General features: G+C 38.7%; 1 protein-coding gene across 4 annotated transcripts in view; it reads left to right on the top strand.

The window, feature by feature from the left end:
• DCLK1 (doublecortin like kinase 1) overlaps nt 1–21,074 on the top strand; it is a 334,659-nt gene that overhangs the window by 255,583 nt on the left and 58,002 nt on the right. For 2 of the 4 annotated variants that reach the window (XM_007097655.3, XM_007097657.3), the window contains exons 5-7: nt 2,483–2,577; nt 17,370–17,454; nt 20,163–20,271. In XM_007097655.3, the coding sequence (XP_007097717.1) occupies nt 2,483–2,577; nt 17,370–17,454; nt 20,163–20,271 (289 nt within the window). Of the gene's footprint in view, nt 1–1,532; nt 1,552–2,482; nt 2,578–6,230; nt 6,485–17,369; nt 17,455–20,162; nt 20,272–21,074 lie in introns of those variants that run through there. The other 2 variants (XM_015544530.2, XM_007097656.2) reach the window with 2 other exon arrangements.

Genomic DNA, 21,074 nt, shown 5'->3' with positions numbered 1-21,074 from the left:
GTGATTACTAGTGTAGTTATCTGGCTTCCCTGCAGGCTAGGAGGCTGACGCCTTAGGGAATGTGGTGGTGAAGAGTGCAGATTCTGGATTGTCTTGGTTAGATTTGGGGCTCTGCCCACATATTTGCTGGTGAAGTTGTTTATCGTTTTATGCCTCAGTTTCCTCTTCTGTAAAATAATACTCCCTGCCTCATAGAGTTATTGTAAGCATTAAATGAGCTCATGTATACATATATGCTTATCAATACATATGTAAAAGGTTTAAGTGCATTAACGGGGCCATAGAAAATAAGTCTTCATTAAACTGAGATGCACACATAACGGGTACTTACAAATGCAAACATATTGCAATTTTGTTTTGCTTTTTGAAAAGGCTAAGGCAGTCTTCCAGGGAGCCCACTTTGTCTTTTTCTTTATTTTCCATCAGCTTGATAAAATTAGCGAATCAAAAGTAAAATGAAATGTTAATACTCCGTTTGCTTCCCCATTTGTCCTTTTCCCCCAATCTGTGTCGCCTTTTTGCTCTTTTTGTCCCCAGCCTGTGTAGCCTTCAGGTGTGACATAGAGATGTAAAGTGGAAAAGGGGACAAAGAAAATATTATGATCCTAAAATTTGTCTTCCTGTCAACCTCTGAGGGACCTCTTGCCTTCTTCATTGTAGATTCTTCCTCTGCCCACATTTCCTTAGTTCTTGCCTATTTCAGAGCCCTCCCTAGAGAGGCCGGTGGCTGGAAGTCCGGTGCGTAGAGAGGCCTGACCTCATGCTCATTCAACAAAAGCCGGGCTGTTGAATGCAAGCCCGTGAAAGCCTTCTTCCCCATGCAAGCCCGTGAAAGCTTTGCTTCTGCTTCATTCTGCACTCCGCCCCCCCCCCCCCCACCAGCCGCCAAATTGTTGTTTAGAAGGAGTCACCAAATACATTTCAAAGGCAAAGCTACACATCAGTGCAGCATGGGTTTTGTGACATTTTTTTTAAAGGTCTTTAGAGAAGATGACAAAACAGGGAGCTTCCCACTCTCACGGGCGTGAAGTTTTTGTGCAAACATAGTGAAAAACCAATAAACATTGCACCGAGCCACTGAATTTTGTGAGGGTGTACTTATTACCAGGTACTCACCAGGTTTTAGAAGTTATTGTCATTATGATTTTCGGATGAGTCACCGGGCCTCTTGCCCCCGGGAGGCACTCCATTATGATTCAGAGCAAAGTACGGAAAGGGCTCAGGCTTCCGGGAGTTAGTGGTGTGGGGGGGTGGGGGGTTGCCGTGGCTCTGCCTTGGCATGAGGCTTAATCGACACCTTTGATGTAGCCTAAGACAGAACCCGCACCTCCCACTGCTGCTTGGAAGACGTCAGCCTTACGCAGAAAAGGCATCTGCTGATGAATCCTGCATCTCATTCAGTCTGCTCTGGGAGCAGCCTTTAGCCATCCTTAACTAATCCAACTGCTTCCCGGTTCCGCGGGTGCTCGGCTTAGTGCTGAGAAGGGAGCTCGTCTCTTGATTTTGCCAGGTTAAACACTAAGCCTGTGTCCATGTTAGAACTCATAGAAGGTAAGTTAAAAGCATTCTTGCTCTCCTTCATGGAAAATGTTTTTGTGCACCCTCAAGAATGTGTGTGTATCTCATTGCAAATTCTACTTCATTGACTGTGGGTGTAAAACATGTGAAAATGTTGTCATGTTTATGGGTAAGATAGTGGCAACCTTATATATCTTTGTAAAGTCATGTCTCTAAAGGGTTTTAATCAGTTCCTAGAGGTGATGTTACTCAGAGAAGAGAATTGCTTACTTGAGTTCTGTGACTTTGATTGCATTTGGTGATAATGTGGTAGAAAAGTCTTCGGAGTTGGGTAGAATTCCAGTGATTTAAACCTATCATAAAGCAGCTTTTATTTTCAGCAGCAATAAAGACAAACTGTGAGGAGTTCCTCCTGAGTGTCTGTGCCAATTAGTTTGTCCTGTGAAGGCGGGTCCTTCAGAGTTAGTTAGGCCAGAGGGATGTGCAGGGCACAAGTGGATGCAGGAACTTCTAGAAGCTAGTTCTTAACTGTAAAAAGATAGCGATCTCTTTTAACAAGGCACCGGGAATATCACTTGTGAGTTATGCTAATTTTTACCCCTACTGGGTGGTGCTCGGAAGCTAACCTATAGCATTAAGGATGAATCCCGCTGAAAGCGTCTCAGGACCTTAACCACATGTCTAAAATCTATCAGCACAGTTAAAGGCACCGTTTAATAAGTTCTTCAGGAAAGTTGTCAAAAGTACATTTGTAAGGACTTTTATGTAGTCTGAGCCTGTATTTAACACAGGATTAGCGAACTAGTGAATTTCTGAAGAGGGTCACTTACAGGACTGCAGATAAAAAGGTATCTGGAATTTTAGCACATGTCCCTTTATAATTGCTTGCTTCTCCGAGAAGATGATTTGTCATGAAAACATTTTAATGAGCGATTTTTTTCTCCCTGTGAAACTTTGATTCTAGTTAATGGAACCCCTGGTAGTCAGCTGTCTACTCCACGCTCGGGCAAGTCGCCAAGCCCATCGCCCACCAGCCCGGGAAGCCTGCGGAAGCAGAGGGTAAGGAACTAAGCAAGCTCCTTGTTTAAGACCTGCCTGCGCTTCTGCATACAATGGCACAGGTGCCAGCTCCTTAGAGCACTGCTTGTCTCTAAGTAATAACCAGGTGAGGGCAGGAGGTGACCAGTGGCAGGTCCCTTGCAGGGGCTGTGGTTTCTCTCAGCTAGAACTCAGGGCTTTTATGTTGTCTGAATTTGTCCGAATCTTAACTCTGACAACAGTAAACAGTTGCTGGTTCTCTTTTTGTCCTGAACGGGCACAGACTTTATTGGCACTGGTTTGTAAGCTTCCTTAGTTGTAATGAGTTTCATTAGACATCATCTCAGACCATCAACCTTCCTTAAGAAGGAAAAGGAAAAGTGCCATTTTGGAGAGGGTGGCTATGGTGGGGGGGTTGCTTCATGGCACAGAATGGTGGTCCAGAGCAGGTTAGGGTCCATGGCATGGGGGATAGATGCGTATGACACATGTATTTATGAATGAAACCCACATCGAGTACCTTCTCTTTTTCATCACTATTTGCCTTTTTTTTTTTTTTTTTTTTTGGCTTGTGTAATACTGGAGAAATTGACTGAGCTTGGAGACCAAAGTCAAAAAGTTACTGGAAAGAGTGTTATCTTCTTCATGTTCAGGAAAGGGGAAGAACTACTATTCTTACCCCTCACAACCTGCCCTGTCTTTTCCAGTAATACCAGGGCAGGAATAAAGGGGGTAGGAAGGGGAGGACAGGAAGGTGCAGTGGGGGGAAGGGAAGACCTTTTACTATCCTGATGTCACAAGTGAGGTGGAGAGGAATATGTGCTCTTAGGAGGTTTTATGATGGCTTCTTGAACTCAAAGTCTGGGTTCTTAGTTTGGTATCGTTTATTATGTGCTTTTAAATGAAATTTCTGAGTTCCATAAATTTAAACTGCATCCAACATGGAAGCTTTTCTCTTCAAGCCTCCTGCAAGGTTGCATCCTCATGCTGCTGTCTAAAAACGGGAGCGGGGGCGGGGCCTCCATCAGTCCCGGGTCTCTTTGGCTCCTGGCCCACCACGTGTCAGGGTGTGCTGTGTTTCTCCATGGATCTTCTGGCATCAGGTGTAGCTCCTTTAGATTACTTGATGAGGCCTGGACTCTGGCACCAGCTCCTCTAGTAAATGGCTGTGTTGTCTTCGATAAGTCTGTTATCCTCTCCGAGTCTCAGTTGGAAAAACAAAACAAAACAAGAAGGAGGTTCCTTCCAGATAGAAAACCCCATAACTCTATTCCATCTGAGTGTTTTCATTATGGGCTTCTTCTTGGCCACAGTCTAATTTGGCGTTTTAAAGCACGGGAATCATTAGTGAACTACTAAAAGAAGAATTGGCCAAATGCATTGAATCCCCTAAGTGTCTGTCGTTGAGTGGAGGAAGGGGTAGTTGGGCGATTCTTTTCTAGTGCATGTTACCCAGCAAGGCCCCCTTCTGTAAGGGCAGCCATGTATAGCTCAGACAGTGCTCTTTCCTAGAACATTCTCTCTTTTGAAGTGTAGACTTTGGAGAGTACACATGGCATAGCAATCCTTCCTCATCCTTTGAACAAATTAAACTCAGATTCAGGATTTAGCTCATGCTGAGTTGTTGAGATTAAATTATAGTCACTGAGAATCCCTGCCACAGATTTGAGCTTCTCTCCCTGGTTGCTTATTGTGGAGACCTCTGTTGAGAGGATATAAAGTACTTTGCCCAACTGTCCCTTTGTTGGAAGAACGAGGCTAGAATTTGCATCCTCTGCCCTCTGTAGTCTCTGTGTCATTATGACTTTGTCCAAATGAGGCAGAAAATGTCTAGCCAGTGTCGAGCGGCTGTGTGGCCAATGGCTTCTATAATTAACATTGCCAGCACTTTGGAAATTACTATAAGGGGTGATTCTCTTATAGATTCTTCATTGTGTCATTCAAACTACCAATGCAGGCATCTACTTGAGAGGGAAAAATAATCCCATTTGTTTCAGGGAGACAAAGGGTTTATCGTCATCTGAAAACATTTATTAAGCACATGTTGTAAGCAGAGCACTGGATAATCCAGAGATGGTTCAGTTTCCAGGCTTTTAAATTTAGGCCATAAATGAACATCCTCCATCCATGTACCATGTCAGTGCATGGACACATTCCCAGCTGCTTTAGCGAGAGAAGCTTTCATCTTGGTGTGGAGGCAACTGCATCAAATAACCCCTCCCAGTCAAAATGGGCCTAGAATATCCCTCAAAACTGATCCTGTTTCAAATTTGGTTAATGTTCTTCTCAAATGGTTGGCTATACTCCTATGCAGGAAATACTGAAATAAGTGAAAGATGGCAAGTGCTAAAAGAAGATACTTCAAAGAATAAATTAACTCTTTTTATTGCAAATTGGAAAACAGTAGCTACTTCTATTTTTCCTTCTGTGTTGCCTAGCAACATGGCCAGGAAAATGAGTTAGCTGTGCCCCCTAACACACACACACACACACACACACACACACACTCACACTGCCTACCTCAATTTATAAAAACGGGAATATATTTTTTATTTTTAAAGGATTATTGAGACGTTTGACAATTAAGAAAAATCTATTTTATTTATGTTAATTATGATGATTTAATTAACATTTCCCCTTCCTTTAGAATTATATTTTTCTGTTCCATCTTTTGGTATTTTACAATAGTCATATACAGTAAGAGTCTGCATGCCAGATATTTTCTTCATAAAAGCATTGGTGGCGATGTACCAAAAAACCTCCCTATTTTTCCAAAACACTGTTATTCAAATTGCTGTCTAAAAGCTGTTAACTGGTCACAGAAGCAGATCTAAGAGGATCTTTTCCATCCATGAACTTTTCTTGGTCTTGTTTCTTAATACATCAGGAAGAAATGTGTTGTGTTGTGTGGGTTGAATGAAGCTCCCCATTCTACTCCCACATGGCTGACTTGTGTAGATTATCTGATCAGTCAGATGATGTGAGGAGTGGGTGGTACAAAATAGAAAAGAAGCCAGGATTCTAGACAGTCTGCAGATCTGAGCTGGTTGCCTGGGTACCAACTGAGAGATCTCCTAGCAGAAAGGGGTGGAGGGAGGAAGAAAGGAGTTGATTGGTGAGTGGTTGGAGACCGCAAGAGCATTGGGAAGGCAATGGGAGGTCAAGCTTGCATTTTTTTCTGTCTTCCAAGTATAAAATTTTGAAAAGGCAATTTTTATTGGGTTTATGCAATTTGCAAATGCAACACTTGGGTTGCTGCTTTGGGACCAGAATTTGCTGATTGCCATCTGGGGTTCCTAACAAATTATTTTGTGAGGTAAGCACGTTCCTCTTCGACCCAGAATGGGAAGGAAGTGTTCAAGGAAGAATGGCCTAGACACATAGTTAGCGGAGTTGGCATTGACAGACCCCAGGGGCTATATATAAAATTCACTGGACACAGAAGGCAATAGCTCAGAAGCAGACCAAGCCAATAAGGCAAATAAGCACCATTTTTGTCTGTTTAAATGGCTTCTCAGTTATTATCTTTCCTCTTACCCAAATTTGGTGAGTCTAAAAGGTCTGATGATGTTAGAAACCAAGGATGCTCATTCAGTGTTGCTCCCTTCCTAAGAGAGCCACATGGCACCCAAGAAAGCCAAGTAAACAAATCTATACCGCCCTTCATCTTACAGGACCTGTATCGCCCCCTCTCTTCGGATGATTTGGATTCAGTAGGAGACTCAGTGTAAAAGAGACAATGGAGCATTGTATATGGTTTGTGATTGGGTGAAGGTGTTTCACATTTCCTAAGAAAAGTCTAACAGCAAAATAAACAAAAGGGTTTTGCATACCTTGAAATTATGAACTCAATTCCTCTGAAAGTAAAAATGCAGGCATTTTATATTCATGATCTTAATCCTTGAAGAAGATTTATATACCTGAGGTTTTTGTGCAAGGCCTGGGTTTAGATGAATTTCATGTATGACCCGATATTGAGTATAAGAACAAGCTAATGATATAGTGATATAGGGTCATTAATTTCTGCAGATACAGTTTTCATTTAACCATAAGTAGACATATAGATACAATTTTCCTGTACTGTTGGTCAAGCAAATTAAAATGGCACCAGCAGACATTTTTTTTCTTCTTTTTCAAATTTGGATTGCTGATTTTTTAAAGATGCTTCTACTGCAAAGTAATAAAAATACTCAGGTAGATTTTTTTCTCCCTGCACAATAGACAAAGCTACTTATTTTGTGGGTTAATATGTCTAAGGAAAAACACTCATGCTGAGGACACTCCTCATGAAGATTCCAACGATAAGCTTTAGGAACTTTCCTAGCTTTTGTTGTCAACTAAATTTTTTTAAATTTCCCTTTCATTAGAAACAGCATAACTGTAGCTTGAACGATATACCAACACGAAGAACTTGTTCGATGGCATTGCTATAAATGACATAATTCCTCCCTACAACCGTATATGTAATTTTTCAAATGTTGAAAAGGCTGAAGCTAGAAAGCTTTTTTTTTTTTTTTTTTTTTTTAACACACAGACCCCAAAAAATTGGGTCTGGATTTTTTTCTAAGAAGAAGAATCCATTTGAAAAGCAAAATTCTCTTAAATGGTGCTGTTTAAACCAGGCCCCCCCAAAGTCCAAAACTCCGTTCAGATAAATCCTGGCTCTCACTGATGTTTTGGAAATTTTCGTATGCAAAACTGCTTTTGTATTAAACCAAGTAAGTCTGTGATTATAACCCACTGTTTAACATTAACCTACTAATTCTGCTCTTCTGGTCCTCTGTTTTAAAAATCGTAGTCAGCTTTGCTTAAACATAAAATAATTATTTTCAAATCTGAATGTTAAAAATTAATTTAATGTGTATGGTCTATTGTATGTAAGCCATACCCTAGTGATCATTTAGTTTTACTAGTTCAAACACTAACAATTTAAGACTTGTGAAGCATGGTTTTGATATTGTACAGGCTTGACATATCTCAGTAGGTGATAAATTAAAAATGTATGATGCCATTTGGAGGCCTTTCCTTGCATTTTTTTTCAAATTTTACTTGAAAACTGAATTTAAAAACAAAGTGTTTGATTCAAGATGGAGAGAAATTCAGTTGTCATATACTATTTTAAATGTTATCAATTTATCTCCTTGATAAATTGCTCAACTATCAAATTTTACCATCTGGTTTATAGTTACATATGTTACCATCTCACTTTCCAAGTGAATAAAATATTTCAACCAAAAGAAGGCAAAAAAAAAAAAAAAAGAGTCCAGGCAATCTAACAGCATCTGAAAACGTAGCCTTATAATAATTAGTGCCTCATTATCCTGTCTGTTGGAGAGAAAGACACTTCTCTGGCAGGTTATTCGAACCGCAAACTGAATCATTCCATCTTGAAAGAACAGTTCATAATAATACCTGTTCCAGACTTCAGGTTTTAAAACTGTTTCCAATAGAAATGAACAGAGACTCCTGCTGAGATCAAAAGGCTGCTTTGTTTTAGCTGAAACAGTAAACATCTGTGAAGTTGCCTATGCTGGTGTCTGTTCTAGTTATGTCTTTGTAAAATGCATTACTTAATACAGTTGAGTCCATAAAAGATTAGTATGTATTTGACTGAACTGTCAAAAATGCAAAGAAAGCAGTGGAACAGTTAACTTAAATCTGGCGGGGTCAGATGGTCCAGAACAAAAATAAATTCCAAAAATTTCAGCTTCCCTGCACTGTCAATCTTAGGGACAAGCGCTGCTTAGCAAGGTCCAATAAGTGCTATTTGTTCTGGATAAGTGGCAGATATTGCCAATTGATATGAAGCCCATGGCTTTGTTTAGACATGGCTAAAAGAAACTGTACTTGTACTAACTGCCGATAGATAGCATGGCCAGCTTTCCATTCAGGCAGTTCCAAAGGAAATGCAGTTCCACAGCATTTAATCTTTTGAACATATGACTTTTATTAAAGGACTGTTCAGAGGCAATATATATCATTTACTTTTTGAAACTAAAGTCCCTCAGAGATTGAAACAACACACCATTTATAGACTTTGAGATCTCTTTCTATGCAGAGCGTAATTCCATTATACTAAAGGAGAAATTAAAAAAAAATTCTTAGCGACAAACCAGAAGTTTTCAGTTCACCAGTGGACTCAAATTGATGATTTATAGGCACTTAAGATTTACTTACGCACAGAATTCTTTTTAAAAAATTAGGCACTGAACTTTAAAATTATTCTGAGAAGGAGAGAGCTCGAGCAAAAGCCATGCATTTTTGTTCTTATGGTCAACCTTAAGTGTGCCATGAAGACATTGTGCTCTAGTTAAAATTTTGACACTTCTTCATTTGCACGCACTTGTTTTTCTTAGACATCGTAGAAAAAGATAGGATAAGTATTTCCTCTGCTTTCAGCATTTTAGAAATGCAAAACAATAATAGATCAAGTGTGAAGTTCAGTGTGAACTCAAAAGACGGGTTCTGAAAACCATGTGGTGGTTTATTTCTTCTTTGTCTTGCTTTCATCAGTCAAGTGGGGGAAGAAATCCACAATGTTTCTATACCATCCATAGGCTTTTAAGATGGTGTCAGGTCCACTCATCTGTACACATCCCGGGTATATCCTAAAATCATTTGAACCAACATTTATGTACTATATGTATTCCCTACATTAGCCAGCAGGGCTATTAGGTTGCACCCACTGCAAATCTATACTTTATTGGGCTTTTTTTTTTTTTCCTTTCCCCATTTAAAAGCAATGAAGTCTAAATGCTAAATTTCTTGATGAAAGTAGAAAATAATATTCTTGAAAAATAATCCCATGCATTTGAGCTATTGGACTACTAAATTTTTCCTGTGTGGCCATATATCTATACAGGTGTGTGGGTGTCTATGTAAATTTTCAGGGCTCTGTGTGTATATGGGTGTGCTTATATACGTGTTTGTGTATGTTTATAGACCATAAATAGTAAAACATGGTGTTTGTGACACAGCCTTATACGTTACTGGCTCTTGTGGAACTGTATATGGATCTTGTAAAACCTAAATGCCACAAATTGTTAAATGTGACATAGTAGTTGGGGCATTTTTAAGTTCAAAAGCAGTATGCTGAACTAGTAAGGCAAAATGGTTCCTAATAGATGTAATGATTTATTTAACAAACAAACAAAAAATTGGAATCCAGATACACAAAAAATGTGGCATTGAAACAAACCCAAAGTTGTGTTAATATTTAAGTATAAGCACACATCAGTGTTTGTTTCGTTATGTCTTGATATTCAGTTATTAAAATGAGTAAATACTGTCACTGATGTTTTCTCTAGTGTATGCACTGATGACATGTATTGGTTGTCAATCCATATTCACTAAGAATGAAACATTGATTTATAGAGTTGTGAGTAGTTGAGTGTTAATATTGAAACATAAATATAAAATAATCCAAACTGTATTTGAGTTGAAGTAGGTTGGTAACAAAGCCAGATAACCTGTAAGGCAATTTTGTATGTTCTTTCAAAACACTATTCTGAACTGTTGACGTATTTTCAGTAGTAACCTTCCTATACTTGCTATGTGTGTGTATATATCTGCATAAATATATACACACTTGAAGATGTTAATCAAACGGATTTACTATATATGCATACATTTGCCCATTTATACATATTTGCATTAGTTTTGCTAGCATCTCTAATTGTGCATGTGAGTGAGAACTGTATTTGTTTGAGATAGCCCACAAGAGTGTAGTGTAAAAATTAGAAATATATTGAATTCAATATACCGATTGCCTGATGCAGTTTGTTATACTGTCAGCTGAAAAATATTTGTAATTTTGTGCCTGTAACGCATGTGGAAAAGATAGGAAATCTGAGGCCCTAGCTGTAATTTTCAAGAGTGCATGATATATAGTGTCTTTAAAATGTGGTTCATTTTAGTAAGGATGATGGATAAATGGTGCATGTAATACATGGGTGTTTGTATTATATATGGCCACAAAAAGGTTTTGAAGCCAGGATAGTAGGCATCTGAAAGGTCACAGGCAAAGAAGTATGAAAGCTAATTTTCCTGTGGTGTGTATTTTTTATGTTATATTCATCAACAAACAAGGAATTGACTTATTTGTCCTAAGGACTTTTTACTTCAAAATACACTATGAATGTTGTACATTTGGATGAAATTTTTACAAAGAGGGTGACCTAGTTTCTGTATACAGTTTGAGTGGCTTGGATGTATATTCTCTTAAAAAGAGCATTTGGTGTCAAAATGTTTTAAAAATCCATCAGTTGAGGCCATCGTAGAGTTTTATAGTGCTAAATGATGAGATGTTTCATTGAACTACCCAGTTTTCAAAGTTCCATCACCTTGTGTTGTGGTTTCATTGTAAAGTGTTATAGCTTGTATTCCGCACTGGACCATGTTATTCCCCTCAAAGTTAACTTTGTGACACTTACCACCTTAGAATAACTATGTAATAAACAGGAAAAACCACCTATGTTGTTCAGTGAGTTTCTTTCAGAAAACTTATAAGTAGACACGGAAATGGAAATGACTTTGAGGGGTAATCTTTACCTTTGTAATTGTGTGTAAGGCATTCTTGTGATGTAATTAGCACCAGCAAAGTGATACTTGAGATACTGCAGAATGGCATCCCATGACATCTAAAGTGCAAAATATTGGCAATAACAAACAACAAAATGAGAAGACTATGTGATGAAGAATTCGGGTTCAGCTGGTCATATTAAAATCATTAATATACTTTTCTCTCAGGGTTGTCTTAAGGGTGAATTTGTCAGACCAATGGCAGACTGATTGAAAAAAGAATTGGCTTGCATTTTTTTAGACATACTAACTGTCTCCTGGGTTTGAAGGCATTTTTTGCAAGGTCATCGAGTTGTAGGGTGGGGGAAATGATCATGTAGATATATGTACATGGGTGTGTAAACAAGTTTTTTTAAATCACTGAATAAATAAATATATAAAATAAGTAAATATATGATAAAATAAATAGTGATGATAATAAAATGCTTGCTTACCGAGCATCAGTCTAGAATAAAAATCCATACTTTATTTAATGCATAATGTGGGGTAAGGGAGAATAGAAAACTCTACTGGCTTAGTTAGAAAAATATTTTACAGTAAAATTGTTATGGAAGTCCAAAATTCTAGTTTTAAATCTAACATTTTTAATAGGTTCTTTTTAGCCTTAAAATTGTAGTTTACTTTAGTTGGTTCTCTTTATTTGTTCCATGATAACCTGAATGTAACCAGTGTCCAAAGCAATAATGGTACAACTGGAAGAAATGTTTACAAATTTATAAATTCCAAATTGTATTTATGCTTTCTTAATATAGCAGAGTTTAAAATAAAGTATAGTAGGTGCCTGGAAGAGTAGTGAGCTCCCTTCATCACAGACTAGGAATCTCATTTGGGAGTTAATCATGGGGGGGATTATTTTATTGAGAGGTGATAAACTAGATGACTTTCTGGTCCCCTTTCCAAACTATGATTTCATGAAGAATAACTCCTCAGGGGAGACATTGTGTCCCCCTCCCCCAAAACAACAGTCTCTTCAAGACAAATGGTTCAGATTTTAAATTGATACATCTTGGCCTGACTCTTGAGGCAAGAGAGCTGCCTGATCAAACAAAATTGCAGCTAAATACATTTACTTTTGAATGTTTGGCTCACATGGGTGGCTTCAGTATCATAGATTTAATCCCAGTATTCCCATTTTCATTTTTTCTTCCTCTGAGTAAACCAATTTCATGAATAACGGGTCTTCAGTCTTTTTAAAACTGTGACCGAATCTTTATGATAACATTTTACATTTTTCAATATTGATTCTTGTTACACACACGATTACTTGTCATAAACTGTATTTAGGCTAACATGTTATGAAGAATGCAGATAGAGGAATTTGAAAAAAAGGAATTCCCTTTCTCTTGTTTCACATAATAACACCTTACTAGTTATTACGGATCAATGTCACCAACTTGTTCTATACGCACTCGGAGAGCAAATGAATGTATGGTTTGTCTATACTCATATAGAATCCTTGGGTTTTAAGCTTTCTACACTAAGAGTATGATTTAATTTTTTTTTTTTTTATTAAAGGAGGTCATCTTTACAGATTCTGTAGACTTCAAGTCAAGATCACCAAGACAGTAGTTTGAGTTTGGTAACTATTTATTGGTTGCATTTTCTTTATAAAGTTGATCCACTTGATTTTCAAATTCTTTTTTTTTTACAGTTTTTCAAATCAATATTAACAAAGTAATAATTGTATGCCAAGACAGAATGTGGAGTGGAAGTAATACAATTATCCAATCAAAGCTAAAGTTATCTGGTGAGATTTTTCTACCTCGAGTAGATCAGTTGCATCAATTGGATATTTTTGAAAACTTTATTCAGTGTAGTCCTCAGGTGAGTGACACCATTAATACAATGGCAGAGGTAACTAGTACCATTATATTTAAAATGAAATGTTTTTAACTACATAGTCATCAGATACATCTTGGTAAAATGTGGTTAGAGCTGTTATGTCAGCTTTCTCACTTCAAAAAGTGTGATATGTTCTCCATCTGTTATATGATCCCAAGCTGAAAAGCTACACTTCGGATGTGTTCTTACTTAGGGCAGCCCTTTTATGAAGGTGTGCCATAAAAGCATCCAGGTGCCAGCAACCTGCCCACCTGGTTTCCATTAAATCAGCTTGGAGGTGATAACATTTCAAATGTCACAATGTCTCTTAGAGCAGCTAATTGCATTAAATTCTAAAATAACTGTATGTTCTGTACTATGCACCCAGATGTCTTAGAACTAGCAAACTAAAGCAAACATAAAATCTTATCATTATGTATACTATAAAATGGTTTGTCTGTCCAGAAAAGCCAAATAACTAAACTGATTTCACTTGTAAGCATGCAAAAATATAAGTGGGCTTTTCGGCTTCTGTCGGTCACAAATAAAGCTGGTTAATCTCATTGGGTTAATTCTAAAGAGCAAAAATTTACACATTTTCCGTTTACGATTTTCAAAATCCTTCAATCAGACTTATGGGCAGTAATCAAAATGTTCCAACACTGTCTAAATTAGTATATTTAGGATTAGTAACTAGCATACACAAAGAGCCATGTTTATTATTGAATCACTTCAACTAGGAGAGAGGACAAAAAACATTAAGTGACAAAATCAGAATCCAAAAAATAACAGTCTGCAAGCATATCTATGTAATAAATATAACATTTAACATGAATAAATAGGAAGTCTTACACTTGATCCAAAACACCAACCTCTCAAATACAGACTAGGGAGATCTGACATATCTGTGAGCTCAGTGTCAGGCTAAAAAGCTATGGTGCTATCAATAAGCCGATGTGATCTTACCGTGCATTAATATTCTGTTCACAAGGAAGAAAGCTCTGTCCTCTGCTCTGGGCTGGTCAGGTACACCTAGAATATTACCTTTGTTTTAACATTAGCATTAACAAGAGTTATTGAGAACTGGAGTGTATCCATAGGAAGGTAAAGAGGTTATGGAGCTCTGTCACATGATGAACAATAAAAAAAAAAAAACAAAAAAAAAAAACTCTGGGAATATCCAAATTGAAGGGTTGCAGTAACTATTTCCAACTTCCGGAAGCATTGTCCTATGAAAAATGGATTAGACCTGTAATGGGTAGCTTCAGAGGTGAGAGCTAAGACCAATAAAGGAAAATGTAGAAGGACATCATTTCAACATACGGAAGAACTTTCTTGGCCTCATATGAACAATTAAGGGGCTACCTCAAGAAATAATGTGTTCACTGGCGGAGGTGTTTGGACAGAGGCCATTTTACCACATGGCTGGGATTTTTATAGTGGGAATTTGGTCTTTGAATAGAAGTAGGGTGGAATAGGTAATATTTAAGGCTTACTCCAATCCCTGAAATTCTTTTAATCTATGAATAATCATTGTCTTAGAAAAGGGTATAATGTTAACTATCTTACTTCTTTGGGAAAAAGAAGTGATAACCCCATTAAAAATCTAATACTCTGAATCTTTTACTCTGAGCATAAAATAAAATGAGAACATTCCTCTTGGAGTTCTATTTGTAATTAAGTAAATTTTTCTCTTAAAAAATGCTGTTACCCTCAGCATGAAATTTGAAATTACCTTGGGTACATTTTCAAACCTGAAGTCGAAAATAAGCAATTCTAAAAGTAAGCAAACTTGTGTTAACTCTACCTTTTTTTTTTTTTTTTTTTCCAAACCAGAGCCTAAAATCCTTGAGGGGTTTTTGTCCATAAAGCAGAGAAAACACAGCTGGCATTGTGGCAAGCATTCAGGGCATCAGACGTTTGGCTGAACTGTTAAAAATGCAATTAGTTAGTTGATAAGGCATTTAACTGAATAATGTCCAGCAAGTTTATAGCACATTACAGTTTAAAAGATGTTTTCATATACTTTGGGTCAGAGTTCTTTTTTGTTCTTTTAATGTTGATCTATTATTTTTGAGACAGAGTGTGAGCAGGGGAGGGGCAGAGAAAGAGGGAAACAGAATCTGAAGCAGGTTCCAGGCTCTAAGCTGCCAGCACAGATCCTGACATGGGGCTGGAACTCACGGACCTCGAGATCTGAGCCGAAGTCGGACGCTTAACCGACTGAGCCATCCAGGTGCCCCTGGGTCAGAGTTCTGTTTTGAGTATCTGATATTATTAAAAGAACAAGCTTTTGGAATTGAGTGCATAACTGTGGACATCTTTGCTAGGAAACATGCTACTAGTCTATTAATTCGAGTGCTTGATGAAAGAATGTGTCTTTGTATTCTAAAATTTAAAACACCATATGACAAGACAGCACCTGCCACCCCAAACCGCAATGTGTCTACATTATTAAACACCACTTGTGATGCTGCTGGAAGAAATTCAAGGATCAGAAAGCCCAGAAGAGAAGGTCTACATTTTAGACATTTACTTACTGCTTTTCTGCTTGGAACAACATTATGTCTACAGCAAAAGCAATGACACAAGGGATAAAAGACCTCACTTTCTGGAAAACACACACCTTCCTCTCAAATGTGGTAATGTTAATGTTTATTTTCTCCAGACATCGACATCGTAAATCTGCCTTGTTTAAGCCTTGTATTCCAATATTACGAATACAAGGTTTTCACAAACAGACTTCGGTAAAAGTCAGCAGAGCGTGACTTAGAAGCTCATACATTTACAGTACCTTCGACAGAGTTGATTATGACTACATAGTATCATCTCAAGAGAAAACTGTTTCGATGTCATGATTTGAATCCCTCTTTCTAGCCTGATATAGGATAAATGTGTTCTGCCGGTCACAAAGGGAGGCTAGATGAGATGGAAAAGACCCCGCTCAAGTCACCAGACTGATTGATTCATGGGGGAATTCTCATGATATAGGAAAATAAAGGGCACACCACACAAACTATGTGGCCTTCGGGGGTATTCTGGGGTAACCTCAAAACTTCTAGGATGCCCTATACAGAAGCAGATGTATCCTTTCCGCGAATTTAACTTTTACCCCAATGTCAGCTGTCAGCTCTGATGAACTTGTCCAGTGGAGCATATTTATCTTAGCCAAACCTGGGAGAACAGGCAGTGGACTCAAATGGCCCTGCAGTGATTTAAGTAACATTCCCCGAATGATATTAGTCTTTTTGGTGAAAACTATAACCTTTGCTTTTACGTGAAGGTACTATTGGGGGTAAAGGAATTACATAAAACTTTCTCCTCCCTCCTACTTCGTGTCCTGTTAAGGCTGGATGCAGTGGGGAGGAGGTTGAAGGGAAACAGGTAAGCAGAAGAAAAATAGGTCAACTTTGCTTCTCGCCACCTCTTCATTATTAATTCAACTACAGATGCTCTTTCCCTTCTCTCTGCTCCACAGACAGCCGGCCGGCACCATGAGCCAATGCCACCCCCTCACCACCTCCTGCTCCCATCAGGCCAACCAAGTGGATAAACCCAGGGAAACAGAAGGAAGATCTTTTAGGACAAGCTGTGTTCACTGTTTAGAAATAGCATTGAAATGTGCAGATTGTTTTCTCAAGGAATAGATGCAGAGATGGGAAGGTTCATTGTTAAAGTCCTGCCCTGTAGCTAATCATAGTACTAAATATTTGGTATTGTTTCACCCTCTGAGCTTTGTAATAGAGCTGTTACCCTGTCTGCTCTCATTGGTCTTGGGTCAAAATACACCAAAAATACAAGGGAATCACCAGGCTTAGGCTTTTATTCCTGTCTTTGCCTCAGACTTATTTTGTAACAGTTAACATATCGATAACCGGCTTAGTACTTGTGTCTTTATTGCAAAGTGGAATTAACAAACCCACTCTATAACCTTTCTCCAACGATGTGGTAAGCCTCAATATTTTTTTTTGGAAAATTCCATAAAATAAACGGAAGAGGATTTTTTTTTTCCTCTGGTGAGAATAGAAAACCCATTGGATGAGATCAGAGTGGCACCATATTTGAGGCCTGTTTGCAGATAGACTGTGGAAAAGTGAGGTGAGATGCTTAAAATCTGACAAACCTAAACAGTAAGCTGTGGGATGCTGATTTTGAGAAAAAGGAATAGAAAGTCAAGGAACATCCCAATTTAGAGTGATTATCCTGACACAGTTAAACCATCCATTACTGGTTAATAGGGTGGGAAAGAGAAGCAATCCAATTGAATAAAAACCTCCCTTTTCAAGTGTTCAGAGCAAATCCTCCCTGGTGACGGGTGCAGTTACTTCCCGAGATTCTGGGCTGGGCATAGCATCTGGAGACTGGCACCCGGACCCAGTGTTTTCATTCTCTGTGTCTGTTCCCTTTTGCAGAGCTCTCAACATGGAGGTTCCTCTACTTCCCTTGCATCCACCAAAGTCTGCAGCTCAATGGACGAGAATGATGGACCTGGAGAAGGTGGTGAGCTTGGGAACTTGGTATCTGAGGAGAAGGCTTCCCTTGTGCAGGGGGGAGAGGATGGGTTGGCTAAATTTACTTCAGAAAACCGTAACTTTGGGAGCATTATGAAACAGAAGCTTAACACAGCTCCTGGGGGCCAGAGGAAGGGGCCAGAGGAAGGATAGGATTGCATATAGTTTCTCCCAGGGATCATATCTACTCTATGGGAACAGGAAAAGGGAATTAGCCCGATTTGGAGATATTTCACATCCTCTGAGGGTATAAGTATTCTAAGAAGGCCAGCTATTGCCTACTTTGAAAATAAAAGGAAGTAATGGCTGCCTTTGTTTTCCCCAATTCTGATCACTTGCAGTATATTAAAGTATACTTACTCTCTTGATTGACTGGTTTGGCCCCACAGATGTACTTAAGTGAACTCAATGTGTGAAAACATGGCCTTACAAAAAGAATTACTTGATAGCAATTGCAAAAAATATTCTTTGTACCTTAAGCTAGTACATTTTAGAATTTCTCTTTGATGTGGTCAAATGACCTGGATTCCAGAATTGACTTTTTCACTGACTCGTTGAATTGTTTTGGATAAGCCTCTTCAGCTTTTTTTCACCTTGGTTCCCCTTCTATAAAATTGTGTAAGACTGTACTATATGCCTCTTTCCTCGCTGGGGGTCATTATCAGGCTCAAGTCAATTATGAGAAAGTATTTAGAAAAGTATAAAACTGATATGATCAAGTCACTGTTAAAGAATCAGCATCCCTCACTTGTTTGAAATGATACTATTTAGTTTTCCAGAAAAAGTACCTTTGGGGGGAAGCACTTTGATGATGTCAAATGAGATAAGCGATTTGCACATGAATTCTTTCCTGACTACCATGCAGTATCAGATTTTTTTTTTTTTTTTTTTGCATTTCCAGAACTATGAAATTCAACCATCTCGAAGTCCCTTTTGTTTTACTGTGTACTTGTATCTACCTAATGAAATGAACTGGTCCTTGGCTAAGACTTCAACAAAGACTTCTTAGCCAAAAGCCTAAAAGATACATTTTTATCAATAGGAAAAAAAAAAAAATCCCAAGCCGTGCGCTCCAGATGGGTGCCTCAGTGATGCATCCACTGGAAGGACGGATGAAGTACCTCCTTCCGTTTCCCATCTGGAGTCAGACTTGCTTCTGACAGCCAAGCATGGCTATTTTTATTATCCATGTAGTAAAGAGCCTTAAGACCGTGTCATCTGAGAGATGTTTTATAAATTCGGGTGCTTTGCAGTGGATTTGAAACTTCTCCAGCCATCTCCTCTAATTCCCATGGAGTAGACAAAAATCCCCAGGCTAAGTCTTTCAAACAGAGGCAAAATTATTGGCTTCTTTGGGTGTGAGATGGTGGGGATTAGGGAAGGGGTGTTAATTGGCTTCAGCTCTCACTTTATTCTGGAGACCACTGTGATAGCTTCCGGTGGGTAAAGACTAAAATGTCACCCATAAAGAGGTAAAGAGGCTGCACAAATAAATGCCAGGGGTAAAAATAGCAGCAGCAAATGTCCTACTTTGTACAACCCTTTCCAGAAATTCCATCCACCCTAGAATCCAGAGTGGTACAGATGGAGCATGGTCACAGAACCAGAATAAGGGTCCTAACGCACATGTGTGATAATTGTGAGTTTCCATTTGTTGTCCCCCAATGATGAGGACTAACAGAGAATACAAAAATCACCCAGAAAGTCGAGGCACCGCCTGAGGTTTTAATTTTATTGCGAGAAGAAATGTTTAGTCTCAGTTTATGATTAAAGGTCAGAATAGGAGCACATTTAGAAAACACACTAGGCCTTCCATCACATTTTGTATTCGGTTTGCCTGAGGCAGAGCTAGGATTTATACCTTTAAAGCATGTAAATTTTAGAGCCCAGCAATAAAAGGCTTTTTACACCCCTAAGATGGTAAAGGTTATCCAATATATTTATGTGACCTAAGTGTGCCTTATTTAGTTTTATGGCCTCAGATATTTAAAGCATTATTAGGCATTTGTAAAATGTTTCAAAATGCATTTTAAGGGGGAAAATGTGTTGTGTTAGTGGCACTAACATAATTGAAACTACAAAACTGTTCTGTTCACAGACATAATAAATATTGCAATTTTAACTCAACATCTGCTATGCAGGTTGCTGGTGAGAACATTTGTCTAAAATCTGGTCATTGATACTGGGGAGGGGTGACACTCCGGGCTTAGTTCATAAGGAATTTTACGGAGATCTCCACTTCAGGATGTAGTAAAGCTAAGTGTCCAAACAGCAGGCATGCTTCATTCTTGTACCCTGTCAGGCAGCCCGGCGCCCCCTATAAACTCCATTTTCCTACTGAGCCATCCCTAGGAATGTCATTTCTCTGTAGACAGGGGGTGTTCCGTAAACACTATTGATCACATTGGCATGAAACCCACAGAGCCGAACTTCCTCCTCAGAATCCCCACTGTCCCTCTTCCATCGGTGGGAATGGACCCCATACGTTCTACGTTTCCTTTTAGTTTATCATTCGTCTTAGTAAAACACTGTTGAGTATGGAGTGTCAGCAGCGGGGCTTGCCTCACTGTACGGAAAGTGACATATTGATTCTGAATCGGTTCCAGTCTATCCGATGATACTTCTAAATGTCTCTCTGGTGCAACATCTGTGTTCCCTTTTCTGCCGATAAAAATGTACTAATGATTCTTTCAGAAGTGTTGGAGGAAGGCTTCCAGATTCCAGCCACAATAACAGAACGATATAAAGTCGGAAGAACAATAGGGGATGGAAATTTTGCCGTTGTCAAGGAATGTGTAGAAAGGTGAGAAGGATCTCATTTGCATCGAACTTTAAAGGAGACATTTGGCATTATGTTTTCCAAGATTGTGTCTTTATTTGCAGTCTGTGGCACATATGGAACAGGTTAATGTCTCAACTCCAGATGTAACAAAAAAAAAAATTTAAAGAAAGAAAAGTCCATCTAACAACAGATTTGAAAAATGTAGTGATTTCTGGGACAATCTATAAATTAAGGACTTTGATTTTTCTTTTTTAATGTACTCAGCAAAACTTTGCCAGATCTTTCAGGTGAGTCCTTTTATTTTGGTAAAAAAAAAAAACCCAACATATTGAGCAGTTTTTTCTGCACTTTCTGGAGCCATTTTGTAGAGGTCAGAACGTTTTTGTATACAGTGAATTCTAACATGATATATCATCAAATTAAATATAATAACCTTGCTTTAAAACACATCTGTACTGATGCCAACAAAAATAGTGTTTAGTGCATTAAAATATCTTAAAATGAAAGACATCGGTACTCTTGTGGGCCAAAGGCGAGGGGTTTGGAGTAAAAGGTGTATGCCTGAGACCTTGGTACCTAATCAAGGACAGTGGCTGGTGGCTCCTAGATGAAGTGACAACTAATAAAGTCACGACCCAGATTAAAGTGGCCTCAAACTCTAAGCCGGGTGTTCGAATTGGAATTCCTTTCTTGAGCAGATTCTTGCTTCACAGGGACCTGGTGAGCCAGAAGCATCTTCTCAGAGCTGGTGAGCAGAGTTTTGAAAAGTCAGGGGGAACCTGCCTCGTTCCTTGAGGGGGGTGGGTGTACCCCGCTGGCTCCCT

The sequence above is a fragment of the Panthera tigris genome, chromosome A1 (assembly GCF_018350195.1).
Source record: "Panthera tigris isolate Pti1 chromosome A1, P.tigris_Pti1_mat1.1, whole genome shotgun sequence".
In the NCBI taxonomy this organism is placed as follows: domain Eukaryota; kingdom Metazoa; phylum Chordata; class Mammalia; order Carnivora; family Felidae; genus Panthera; species Panthera tigris.
This window is presented reverse-complemented; position numbering and strand designations above follow the sequence as displayed.